Source organism: Glycine soja, chromosome 12, assembly GCF_004193775.1.
Source record: "Glycine soja cultivar W05 chromosome 12, ASM419377v2, whole genome shotgun sequence".
Lineage (NCBI taxonomy): Eukaryota > Viridiplantae > Streptophyta > Magnoliopsida > Fabales > Fabaceae > Glycine > Glycine soja.
Genome location: NC_041013.1, coordinates 19,970,790 through 19,983,357, shown reverse-complemented (window position 1 = coordinate 19,983,357; position 12,568 = coordinate 19,970,790). Strand labels below are relative to the sequence as shown.

The window sequence follows — 12,568 nt, the reverse complement described above, 5'->3', positions numbered from 1 at the left end:
TCAGGTTAGGTTTTTTTCATTGTCTCCATTAGCAAACAAACACTTAAACTCAGAATTATTGGAAGATACTAACATACCTTTGTTGGGCCATCTCGGTTTGTGCTTTCATCATTACTATAGTCATCAACCTTCACTTTGTACCGTGATACTCCACATGCGGGGCACTTACGAATTTCTGCAAACTCATTTTTGTATGATGTGCAATCATTAATGAATGCATACTTTTTTTGGTACTCCATACCCATAGGACTTAATATCTTCTTCGCCTCGTAATAATTTGTTGACAATATGCTATCTTCTGGAAGCATCTTCTTCAACAACATAAGCAATTCAATGCAACTTTTATCACTCCACCGATATCTTGCCTTCAAATTGACCAAATCAAGCACTGCTAACAATCATGTGAAGCTTATGCACCCCAAATACAAAGGCTTTTTCAAATCACTTTTTAATTTATGATACATAGGTGTATGTGCTTGTCGAAAAGACTCTTGTCCAAGATCATGTATCATGTCCTCTATATGATGTTTGATGTCTGGAAATTCACCATGTCATATCCATTTTGTATAACTCGGAATGATCCCCTCACATATGAGATGCAAATATTTTCCACCCATAACTGGTGCACTTCGTTCAACAAACTTCATGAATTGTTCAATCTCATTCTCCTACTCGTCACTGATGCATGACATTTTGATCCAACTTCGATCCATGTTTCCTTTTCTGTCATACTCACAAGGTTATCCCATATGGATGAAGATCTTAATTTTTTCATAAAAGGTGTGAGGAAGATATTTTTTTATACTTGATTATTATGTCAAGGTTACGTCTCTTCACTTAAATTTGACAAAATTTTGACAGCATTTCGCATTGGTCTCCAAGTACGCGAAATGAAAGTAGTGACATCAATTCTCACTACTAGAAAATAGACTTTTAACATCGGTTGTTTTCGGCTTTCGATATTGGTTTTTAACTGATGTTCAAACCACCGACGTTAATTTTATCAACGTTAACATCGGTTTTTTGAAAACTGATGTTAACATACACTACACGACATTCGTTATCACGAAAACCGATGTATATATAGTAAGCAATATAAAAAAAACAAAAACTACAAAAATAACATCGGTTTTGATCAAAACCGATGTTGTAAGGTGCATAACAGCATCGGTTCCACAAAAAATGATGTTGAATTGTGTATTGTGAAACGTTTTCTACATCGGTTCTTTTTAGAACCGATGTAAAAAATACCTTTATAACATCGGTTTTAGGGCAAACTGATGTAGAAAGTGCATATACAACATCGGTTTTGCCCAAAATTGATGTTGAATGTTTTTACGACATCGGTTTTAGTCAGAACCGATGTTATAAGAAAACTTTCTACATCGATTTTAAACCAATCGATGTTTTTTTTTGTATAAAAAAATTTTGTTTTATAATAAACCAACTAGAATCAATTTATAAAAAATATATTAATTTTAAATTAAAATATTTTAAAATATTATTTTCATTACAATATCACATTACTTACAATCTCATAATATTAATCTAGAAACAAATTTAAATGATAGTTATCAAACTATAAGATATAAATATTACTCGTTTTCAACTTATATATATATCGCACAACAAAATAAGTAAAAACTAGATTTTTTTAACTAAAACTTAAAATAGGACAATTACTTAGGCAAGGCAAGTAACTAATGTTTCTTAAACAGTATTGGTCCACCAAGCACTTGTTATTTTTATATGTTATTAATATTTTCATTTTAAAAATGAAAATTGCAACCTAGTCACTATATAAGTCATATTAAGAGTATATGTTAAATAAACTAATTATCCAAGTTGAATATTGAATAAGATAGTAACAATTTACTCTTAATATTGAATAAGATAGTAACATATAATTCATTTTAGTGTGCCATTATAAAGATCTAGCTTTCTAAGGCATACCTAGCTATAGATTTAAAAAGCTTAAATTACTTGACCACTGAGTGATGAATCTATTACTGCTCCAAATATTAAATTAACAGTCAGGTCCACGAGGTCATATATGACCTCTGTTGCCGTGTTTACCTATAAATGATTATATTAAAAGCCATAGTGTACAAAAGGGGTACCATACATACTACATAGTAGTATGCAAGAGCATGATGAATTCAATAGATAAGTTATCATGAAGACCAAGTATTCCTCAAATAGGTATTAGCTCAATTAAAATTCCAAGTTCACAAAATACTTAATGGAAAAACAAAATTATGGAATTGCAGTAACAAGATAGGTGAATTGTCTACTAATGGAATTTATAAGCATTAGATTTTGTTCTCTCAACTAAATATCATATCCATGAGAAAATGTCAAATCACTTTATGCAAGACAAAATTCAAAATAAAAAGGAATGGGTTTTGCATATATAATTACTAAATTTTAAGTTAACATTGATAAATTAAATATTTTTTTTGGTGTTGTTCTGATAATCCATTATAATAATTATAAAATAATTTTAACACAATCTAGATGGTTAATATATTACCAAGATAGCCAAGCTTCTAGTCATAGATTATAGACTTAAAAAAAAACCTCACTTCGTCCTTTTAAATAAATAAAAAATGCTAAGTTTCCCCGCGGTCTTAACTCTAAAAAAAATACAATAAAATTGTGTTTTCGTTGCATATATTCAGGGTGGAAAATACAACAAAAATACAATTTAATGAAGAAATCTTGTTATTGAGCCTTGGTCCTTCATAAGTGTTATACTTAGGCCTTAATGAGCCTTGATCAATCATAAGTGCTAGATTGGATTCTTATTGGGCCTTGACAATCATAAGTGCTACATTTCGACCTTATTGGTCCTTGATTAGTCATTAGTGATATACTTTGGCCTTAATGGGCATTGGTTAATCATTAGTGATATACTTTGTTCTTAATGGGCCTTGACAATCATAAGTGCTACATTTAGGCCTTATTGGTCCTTGATTAGTCATTAGTGATATTGATGTAAGCTCCATTGGAACTTGTAGGCCTAGGATCTTCTTCATCAATGGATTCCTTTGCTTCTTGGAAGATGAATGATAGCGGAATGGAGAAGGAACAGAGAGAGGAGACACCACTTTCGTTATGGTTCAGCCCACTAATCCAAGACAATTCCAAGATTCTCCACTAAGTATGCTTAGGTGTCATGAGGCATGTAAAGCATGAAGGACATGCACAAAGTGTGACTATATGATGTGGCAATGGGGTGTAGTAAGCAAATTCTCACCTCCCCCTAATACAATGCAATCCTCCCTAGGAAGGGACCAGTCACTAGAGCCATGAGCAAGAGGCTCGAAGAGGATTGGGCAAGAGCTGCTGAAGAAGGCCCTAGGATTCTCATGAACCTCAGGGTAGATTTCTGAGCCCACGGACCAAGGTTGGGTCCAATTATCTTTGTACATATTAGACTAGGATGTTATTATATTTGGTCCTTGTATTTAGGGCTCCATAATGTAGGTACGGTACCCTAGAAATATAGGATTTTTCAGCCCTTGTATTTTAGGGCACCTAGACTAGTTTTTGTATTAAGGGTAGTTTTGTAATTTCACATGCACTAAGTGAATATTTGATGTGTGTGTTGGGAAATAAATTTAATTGGATAGGGCTTCTAACAATTCAATTAAATTTATTTCCCAACACACACATCAATTACATGAAGTGTAAAAGCTTGCTACAGAAGGATACGATAAAGCCCATGCTGTTGAGATTGAAGCTACCAAGGTTGCAGATGAAGCTGCTAAGTTCTGAGCAACACAACAAGCAAGGTTAGAGCAACAAGTAGTGCACACCACTGTCAAAATAAATGAGGTTCTCAATGATCTCATTATCTCTGGCGTTGTGCAAGAAGAGATACCTAAAGTGTCCCCAACAGTGTCCAATGTTGCCAAGGATGATGAGGTTATTCCAACTGGTCCATCTGAGCTTGCATCCAAGTAGACTGAAACCTCAAATGAAGCCACTTCTATTTATAAAAGAAGTGTATGGTGTTATTGTAGTCTTCTTAAGTAATTATAATGTTGCCCCACAACCAATCAGTTTTGCTTCCCCAAGCTCCTTGACTATTGATAATGTCCAAGCTCTACTTGATATGACTTTGGTTAAGCAAAAGGAGGAGACTCAAACACTGGTGAATGAAGCTTTAAAAAAGTAGAAAGTAGAGGCTAGATTTGAATTGCAAGCCTACACTGAACAACAAAGGTAGGAGAGTGAGCAATATAAGCAGTCCATCCAATTTTCTATTGCTACTCAATTCAACAATCTATCTTAGATGTTGCTGCAAAATCTACAATAGACTCGGTAGAATATGTTGGGTGTTGTCGTCCAATCACCACTAGTCATCTATCAGCAACCTAATCCAAATGCTATACCTCTTATTGTTGCTCCTGCTGAAGTTACACCAACACCAACACCATCAATTCAGCCACCTCCACTGTCCAATCAAGAGTGACAATGATGGCCAAATCATCATTTCTTTCATTGAACCCTTACTTTCTTTTGTTGATGAAAAAAGGGGGAGAAGGAAAGAATTTTGATGTAACAAAAACACTCTTAATAATACGTGGGTGGTTTTTGGTGTTACACAATGTATTATTTTAATTTCTGTTACTATACATATAATATTTGCTTTGGACATGCATAAAGGTTGTTGAACTCAGGGGAAGTTTTACAAACCTTCACACACACACACACACACACACACACACACATATATATATGCTCTTATATTGTTTTCTCTAATACATTATTCATAATCATGCATTATCCTTCTATTTTATTATGATTATGTTTTATTTTGATCAACATTTATATGTGTTATCCACTTTTCTAAAAGGTTTTAATTGTTAGAAACTATCATATGCAAAATAATTTGTAGACAAACACTAACAGGTAAGTAATCATAGAGAAACCTATTAATTAAAGACACATCTCTCAAAGTAAAAGAACTCAGCACAATGATTTTAATTGAATCATAGTCCACGGTCAAATCAACCACAAATATCAATGCACTTGTCTAACTATCATGTTATGCCATGTCGAATCTTTACTCCCAAAAGATTTCAACTTTTTTTAGCGATTAACCCAACTACATCATTAAAAATAGTCACACTCTATGATCTGACCATTCGGGGAGACTCGAATTAACCCTATAGAGAAAATGTGGTATTATAAAAAATGGATGAGTGTGGTTCATACTATGACCTTAATCTATCCATGGATTCGTCCACCTATTCATTCTATAGGCCCATTTGGCATTAGCCACCACGACAACCTCCAGCACTAGGTTAAGGGCCTTCTCGGCACCCTCAACAATATCATACATTATCACAAAAGCGTTCACCAATCTGAACACCATAAGTGGTTATAATATCATAGATTCATCATTAACATATAGTTCAATAAGAATAGGAAGACATTTCAACACCTTGAATTCTTATAAACTATCTGGAAACTCATATGAATGTGAATGTCATGATCGCAGCATAAAGTCAACTCCAATAATAAAACATCATCTCAACCGCTTCTCATATCATCATAAACTTGTTAAGATCTCAAAATAATTACTTTATGCAAGGAAAACAAACATTAATCGCATCCACATCAAAATTGGTCACTAGATTCAAAACTGGTCATTGAATATGAAACTGGTCACTATACTCAAAATGGTCAATGGACACGAAACTGGTCAATGGACACGAAACTTGTCGCTGGACTCAAAACTAGTCACTGGACGCAAAGCTGAGCAGTGGACACAAAATTGGTCAGTCAATGCGAATTCTACAGAATTTCAAAATTCTATTAAATTGTCTCTCTTGCGTTCCAAATCATCCCAAAACAAACTCCAACTCTTGTCTATCAATTCAAATACATAAACAACACAAAAACTATTCACAGATAGGAACTTTTCATCAATACTCATCAAATAATCAACAATCCAAACTTCAAAATTGAAAACCTCAAATGCTAAAACTTCCATTTTGAACAACATGATTCATTCTCTATCAACATTGAAACAAATCTAAGGAAACCTAAGCATATAAAAAGCGTAAAGCTTTCCTTACCTATCAACCCAAGGAACTTGGTTTGAGATGAAGAAAAGGAAGAAAGGAGGGAACTTTGGTTCCAAGGTGGAAGCTTTCTTCAACTCTGCTAGCAATTCACACTATAAGAGCATTATCCATACCCAAAGTCAAATTTAAACCCAAAACCTCGAGTTGATCCACTTGAACGTTTATTCATGGTAGCAAGCGAAATTAAGAAATTTATACAAATACAACGGGATCCTAATGTACAAGGCCACTCCTCTGGCATGCCATTATATATTGAGTGGAGGGATCTTTTGGAAGTATATATGGGTATAGACATGCTTAACATCACAATTGTACAATTATGGCTGATGTAAGTACACATTTAATTTGTAAATCTCTTAACTAATTAAATATGTATCAATTTATTATAAGTAACATTTCATTACAATTTATTGGTAACTACATCGCTTATGTACTAATATGAAGAATGCACATATTTATGGATTCATGGACCCACAATCCATTCAACATGTTGGGAATAAGATAATGGATATTCTGATATATTTGCAAAATAGGTTACATCTCGACGAAAAGCAATGTTACTTAGCACCATACATCTATTCGTAAGTACTAGTTCACAAGTTATTTCAAATTATGTGTATTATTTACAATTCTAGTTCGGATTTATTTATAGTTGTTCTACAATGCAGGAGCCACAAGCAATTGTTGATATTGTGTCCTAACAAAAATGTTGTGGTGTTATTGGGTTCATTATACAAGAAGCAAATCAATCAAGAAATGAGACCCATAATTGAATCGTAAGTTTTTATTTCTAAAACATTTGCATTTTCATGTATATATAACTTTAAATCCTATAATGAAATCCACATGATTATTTATTTATGTTAGTGCTATGGATGGATATCACAGGTTGGTGGGTGTGTAGTCGACTAGTAGAAAGAAGCCTACATGGATTTTATCCCATGTAAGTAGTTTTAAAATCAATTATCAATTAAAAATTAAAAACTTCAATCGTTACTTATTATATTCAAATTTAATGTTCATTTGTAGTTTGAATCTTAACCTAGAGGTTGACTGTGGATATAGAATCATGCACCATATGCTTAAGATTGTCACCAAAAATATCATTGAATTATTTGTTTTTTTGTTTGTTCTTGACCTAATATTTTTCATATGTTTTATTTGAAATTGTAGCTCTTCAATAATCCGAGTCCAATGCCTAAGGAGAATATTAATAACATTCAACAACATTGGGCAAATTTTTTTCATGAAGTTGCCAATGTGTAAACCTATTTGTTTATGGTGTTTGTTTAGAACCCAATGATTACTTATGTTTTTATGTTGAGATAAATCTAGTTGTGTTGTGTATATATTAAGGTTCAATGAGTAGTAAAACTTGTTTAAAATGTTTGAGTAGAATTTTCTTACAATTAGTATATATGTAGTACATTGGTTTTTTATATTTCTAGGAAACGTATTAAGTTATTGTGAATCTGCTTGGTATTGTTGTCTTTTATGTGGCTTTGATGTTTGTTTATAGGGAGAAAAATAAATAAAACCTATTGCATAAAAAAAATTAAACATTTTAGATCAATTTTGGCGAATAACCATTCTAAGAAGTGACCTCACTTTTTAGAACAGTTGTAATATGAATCATTCTAAAAAGTCATGACTTTCTACAACGTCTATACAATTGTTCTTAAAAGTCTCTTTTGTAGTAGTGTGGTGAAGTCTACTGTTTAAAAGCTGTCATTCCATCTATCCTCTCCTTGTCACTTTGGCAATTTTCATTTTTAAAGTTGAACGAGAGTGAAGATGGAATCCATTAAGAAGACGGATGGCTAATTGTTACATATTTTGCAAGCACACCAAATTGTGTAATTTTTCAATAAGTATGAGATCATCTCCACAAAAACATGCCTACTATTAGGTTTACTACGCACGTTTCACACTTGGACAAATGATAAAATGATTCAAGGGTTGTAATAACAGAATGTAAGATTCAATTCAAAGTAAAACTAACAAGTTAAATGAGCGAAAACATAGTAAAATTTCAACACACACTTGGTGGGAAAAAAAGGGTTAGGCACAATAATGAAATTGTTGGGGGTTGATTAACTAAACTAACACCTTCTGCATTAAAGAAATGTATTTATTCAATAGAAGCTAACACGTTAAAATCATCAAACAAAGTTTATCTAACCTTGATTCCACAACTATTAATTCAGATAGAACCATTATAGACATTAAAATTCTCTCTCTTGATCACAGGTTAAACTGAATTAACTCTGAATCCATTAATTTACATGTTGAATATTATTTTTTATGGTTTTAAAGTATAAAAAAATAAAAACTGAACTATTAATTTAATTACAACATATCTTTTAAAATAGGTGAAAAGTCAGAACCATTAGAATAATCTTGTAGAAAAATGAGGTCCACAAACCCAACGAATCCAAATCCATAAAATAAAGGGGGCATGCGAATTTGGGTTCCTAGCTACCATCAATAGTCTTACAATAGTCTTCTCTAACAAAGTCAATTTTGAGACTAATCACAGTTCAACAAAGACTGCCCGACTCCATAACTGTTCATTTGATTTTTTTTCTTATTTTAATATATGGTTATCCCTCTGCATCTGCGTAATCAAGAATGCCATCTTCTTAATATAGTAAACTTTATTTCTTCAACCACATATTGTCTCATAGCACCATAATGTTATTTATTTGGTTCTTCTTATTTTCCTACTTCTCAGGAACTTGCACTTCACTACACAGTTTAGCAGTGAATCAATCCATCCGAGATGGTGAGAATGAGACTTTGGTTTCAGCGGGTGGAATTATTGAAGTGGGTTTCTTTAGCCCAGGAAAATCAACAAGGCGATACTTGGGTATATGGTTCAAAAATGTTAACCCTTTAACAGTGGTGTGGGTGGCTAACCGAAATGCACCACTTGAGAAAAACTCGGGAGTTCTGAAACTCGACGAAAAGGGGATTCTTGTCATTCTGAATCACAAAAACAGCACCATTTGGTCATCCAACATATCAAGCAAAGCCGGGAATAACCCAATTGCTCATCCATTGGATTCAGGAAATTTTGTGGCGAAAAATGGACAGCAACCTGGCAAGGATGCCATATTGTGGCAGAGTTTTGATTATCCGGGTGATACACATACGCCAGGAATCAAGTTTGGGTGGAACTTTCAGATTGGTCTAGAAAGATCTCTATCATCTTGGAAAAGTGTTGACGATCCTGCAGAGGGAGAATATGTTGCAAAAATGGATCTTCGAGGATATCCACAAGTAATTGTGTTCAAGGGATCTGAGATAAAGGTCAGAGTGGGGCCATGGAATGGTCTGTCTTTGGTTGGATATCCGGTTGAAATTCCTTACTGTTCACAAAAATTTGTATTGAATGAAAAAGAGGTGTATTATGAGTACAACCTTCTTGATAGTTTGGACTTCAGCTTATTTAAACTTTCTCCTTCAGGCAGGTCACAGAGAATGTATTGGAGAACTCAAACAAACACGAGGCAAGTCCTCACAGTTGAGGAGAGAGATCAATGCGAAAATTATGGCTTTTGTGGAGAAAATTCTATATGCAATTATGATGGTAGCCGTGCAACTTGTGAATGCCTGAGAGGTTACGTTCCCAAGTCACCAGATCAGTGGAATATGCCAATTTTTCAAAGCGGTTGTGTTCCAGGGAATAAATCAGACTGTAAAAACAGTTATTCAGATGGATTCTTGAAGTATGCACGCATGAAATTGCCAGACACGTCTTCATCATGGTTTAGTAAGACCATGAACCTTGATGAATGTCAGAAGTCATGTCTTAAAAACTGTTCTTGTACAGCATATGCAAATTTAGATATCCGTAATGGAGGGAGTGGCTGTCTACTTTGGTTTAATAATATAGTTGACATGAGGTGTTTCTCGAAATCAGGGCAAGACGTTTATATCAGAGTCCCTGCTTCAGAATTAGGTACTCCATCAATTATTTTATTTGATTTTAACTATTGCCTTTTTGCTCTCTTTCGCTGCTTGATTCTTGATGCATATTGCATTATTCTAAGATAAAAGGTTTGAGTAGGGTAAGACCATGAGAACATTCAAAGGTTAGTTAAACAAACCTTCTATTATTGTGGCTTGAACTGTGATACTTAAGTGTATACAATAATTGAAACGAACATGTGGGTTGCAAGATTTTGCAAATAACTGCAAAGAAAGTTATTAGTAACGCATGATATTTATTATATGGCATTTATTTTTCAAATTAAATACAATGTCTTTTTCCCCAATTAGGTCTATAGAAATTAGACTCACTTTGTAAGCTTCAATGGATAGAGACGTTTATTTTAAAGTTGGCAACTGATGTTGCTCTGTTCCTTTTAGATCATGGTGGCCCTGGAAACATCAAGAAAAAGATTCTTGGAATCGCTGTTGGTGTGACTATTTTTGGATTAATCATCACATGTGTCTGCATACTGATAAGCAAAATTCCGAGTAAGTATATATATAATCATCACATGTGTCAACGTTCTGCAACAATGTTTTACAACAACTATTACAAACATATACAGTCGGTAACCATCTATATTAATCATGGGCTTGACAGTTGTTGGATGTACAACACCTGTATTGAGAAAGATTTGAGAATTCTGATACATATTATCAAGCTTGATTATGAAATTTCTTCATAGATATGCTGGTATATATATAGGCTTCCAATGATACAGAAGTAAACATAATAAGGAAACTAATCATACTGATCAATGTTTTTGATGTTGTATATCTTGCACCTTTTAGTAGCACGAAGATTATATCGTCATTTCCGACAATTTCAATGGAGGCAAGAATATCTTATCTTGAGGAAGGAAGACATGGATTTGTCAACATTTGAGTTGTCAACCATTGCTGAAGCCACTAATAATTTTTCTAGCAGAAATAAACTAGGGGAAGGTGGATTTGGGCCAGTGTACAAGGTTAAATACTCATATCTAATGTAGAACTTTATTTTCTCTAAAACATTTCATAATTTTTCCAAATGATGGTTTTCAGGGTACACTAATAGATGGGCAAGACGTAGCCATAAAACGACACTCACAGATGTCTGATCAAGGACTGGGGGAGTTTAAGAATGAAGTTGTGCTAATTGCAAAACTTCAGCACCGTAATCTTGTGAAACTTCTAGGTTGCTGCGTTCAAGGAGGGGAAAAATTGTTGATCTATGAATACATGTCCAACAAGAGCTTAGACTACTTCATCTTTGGTTAGTGCATTTGAAAATTCAACTTTACATCAAGAAATTCATGGCTCTCCGTATGTGATTGCCTTTAAATTCTGTTTAGAAAGCTATTCTTGTACTAATCATGTAAGTGAATTTAATTAGATGAAGCTAGAAGTAAGCTCTTAGCCTGGAATCAACGTTTTCACATTATTGGTGGCATCGCACGGGGGCTTCTCTATCTTCACCAAGACTCTAGACTAAGAATTATTCACAGAGATTTGAAAACCAGCAATATCCTACTCGATGCGGATATGAATCCTAAAATCTCAGACTTTGGCTTGGCTCAGAGTTTTGGCTGTGATCAAATTCAAGCCAAAACCAGAAAAGTGGTTGGAACATGGTAAGTTGCTTTCTTCTTTTTGTACTTATTGTATAGTTTATATATGCAATTGTTTTAAGTGACTGCTTCAGAAAATTGTAATTGTAGTGGTTACATGCCTCCAGAGTATGCTGTGCATGGTCATTACTCTGTGAAATCAGATGTCTTTGGTTTTGGCGTGATTGTACTAGAGATAGTTAGTGGAAGCAAGAACAGGGGATTTTCTGACCCGAAACACTCTCTTAATCTACTTGGACATGTAAGCACAATGAATATCCACTTTACTACCTAGTTGAATCTATTTCAGATTAGAATAGCATCAAAGTATGTAACTATTTTGGATTTCCTTGGCTTTAGGCATGGAGACTTTGGACTGAAGACAGGCCATTGGAACTGATAGATATAAACTTACATGAAAGATGCATTCCTTTTGAAGTCTTAAGATGCATACATGTGGGTTTGTTGTGTGTACAACAAAAACCAGGAGATAGGCCGGATATGTCTTCTGTCATTCCTATGCTGAATGGTGAGAAATTATTGCCTCAGCCAAAGGCTCCTGGATTTTATACAGGAAAGTGTACTCCTGAATCAGTATCTTCATCTAAAACTTGCAAATTTTTATCCCAAAATGAGATATCCCAGACAATTTTCGAGGCAAGATAGAATACAAAGACTATTAATGTATATTTTGTTGATGCGTAAAGAAAATGATATGACTTCCTGTAAGTAAAGTTGATGTGAAATTAAAGCACAAATATCAACAAAGTCCATCACAATTGGTAGATAACTTAGACTCTTAAGCGAGCTGTCATTGGATAGATTTCTGATGTATATAAAAGATTTTCTAAGGAGAGAGAATGGTGATTTCATTGATCTTTA

The 12,568-nt window shown here is 33.8% G+C and overlaps 1 protein-coding gene across 4 annotated transcripts; it reads left to right on the top strand.

The window, feature by feature from the left end:
* Positions 1-8,605: 8,605 nt before the first annotated feature.
* On the top strand, positions 8,606-12,568 carry LOC114379988 (G-type lectin S-receptor-like serine/threonine-protein kinase At4g27290). 4 transcript variants are annotated; one of them, XM_028338855.1, is made up of 7 exons: positions 8,607-10,065; positions 10,476-10,586; positions 10,893-11,065; positions 11,142-11,352; positions 11,473-11,710; positions 11,798-11,948; positions 12,047-12,568. In XM_028338855.1, exons 1-7 carry the CDS (start codon positions 8,796-8,798, stop codon positions 12,350-12,352), a joined length of 2,460 nt encoding a protein of 819 aa, XP_028194656.1. In that variant the 5' UTR covers positions 8,607-8,795; the 3' UTR covers positions 12,353-12,568. The 4 variants fall into 4 exon arrangements, with proteins under 4 accessions (XP_028194658.1, XP_028194657.1, XP_028194656.1 ...); XM_028338854.1 differs by having other exon boundaries at positions 8,608-10,065; positions 10,890-11,065; XM_028338857.1 differs by lacking the exon at positions 12,047-12,568 and having other exon boundaries at positions 8,606-10,065; positions 10,890-11,065; positions 11,815-11,925.

Excerpts from the sequence above, each read along its gene's own strand:
- LOC114379988 (XM_028338854.1), top strand. The coding sequence starts at position 8,796 with ATGTTATTTATTTGGTTCTTCTTATTTTCCTACTTCTCAGGAACTTGC. Across the intron at positions 10,587-10,889 it reads ACTGATAAGCAAAATTCCGA|TAGCACGAAGATTATATCGT; the intron begins GTAAGTATATAT and ends TGCACCTTTTAG. Across the intron at positions 11,949-12,046 it reads CTCTTAATCTACTTGGACAT|GCATGGAGACTTTGGACTGA; the intron begins GTAAGCACAATG and ends CCTTGGCTTTAG.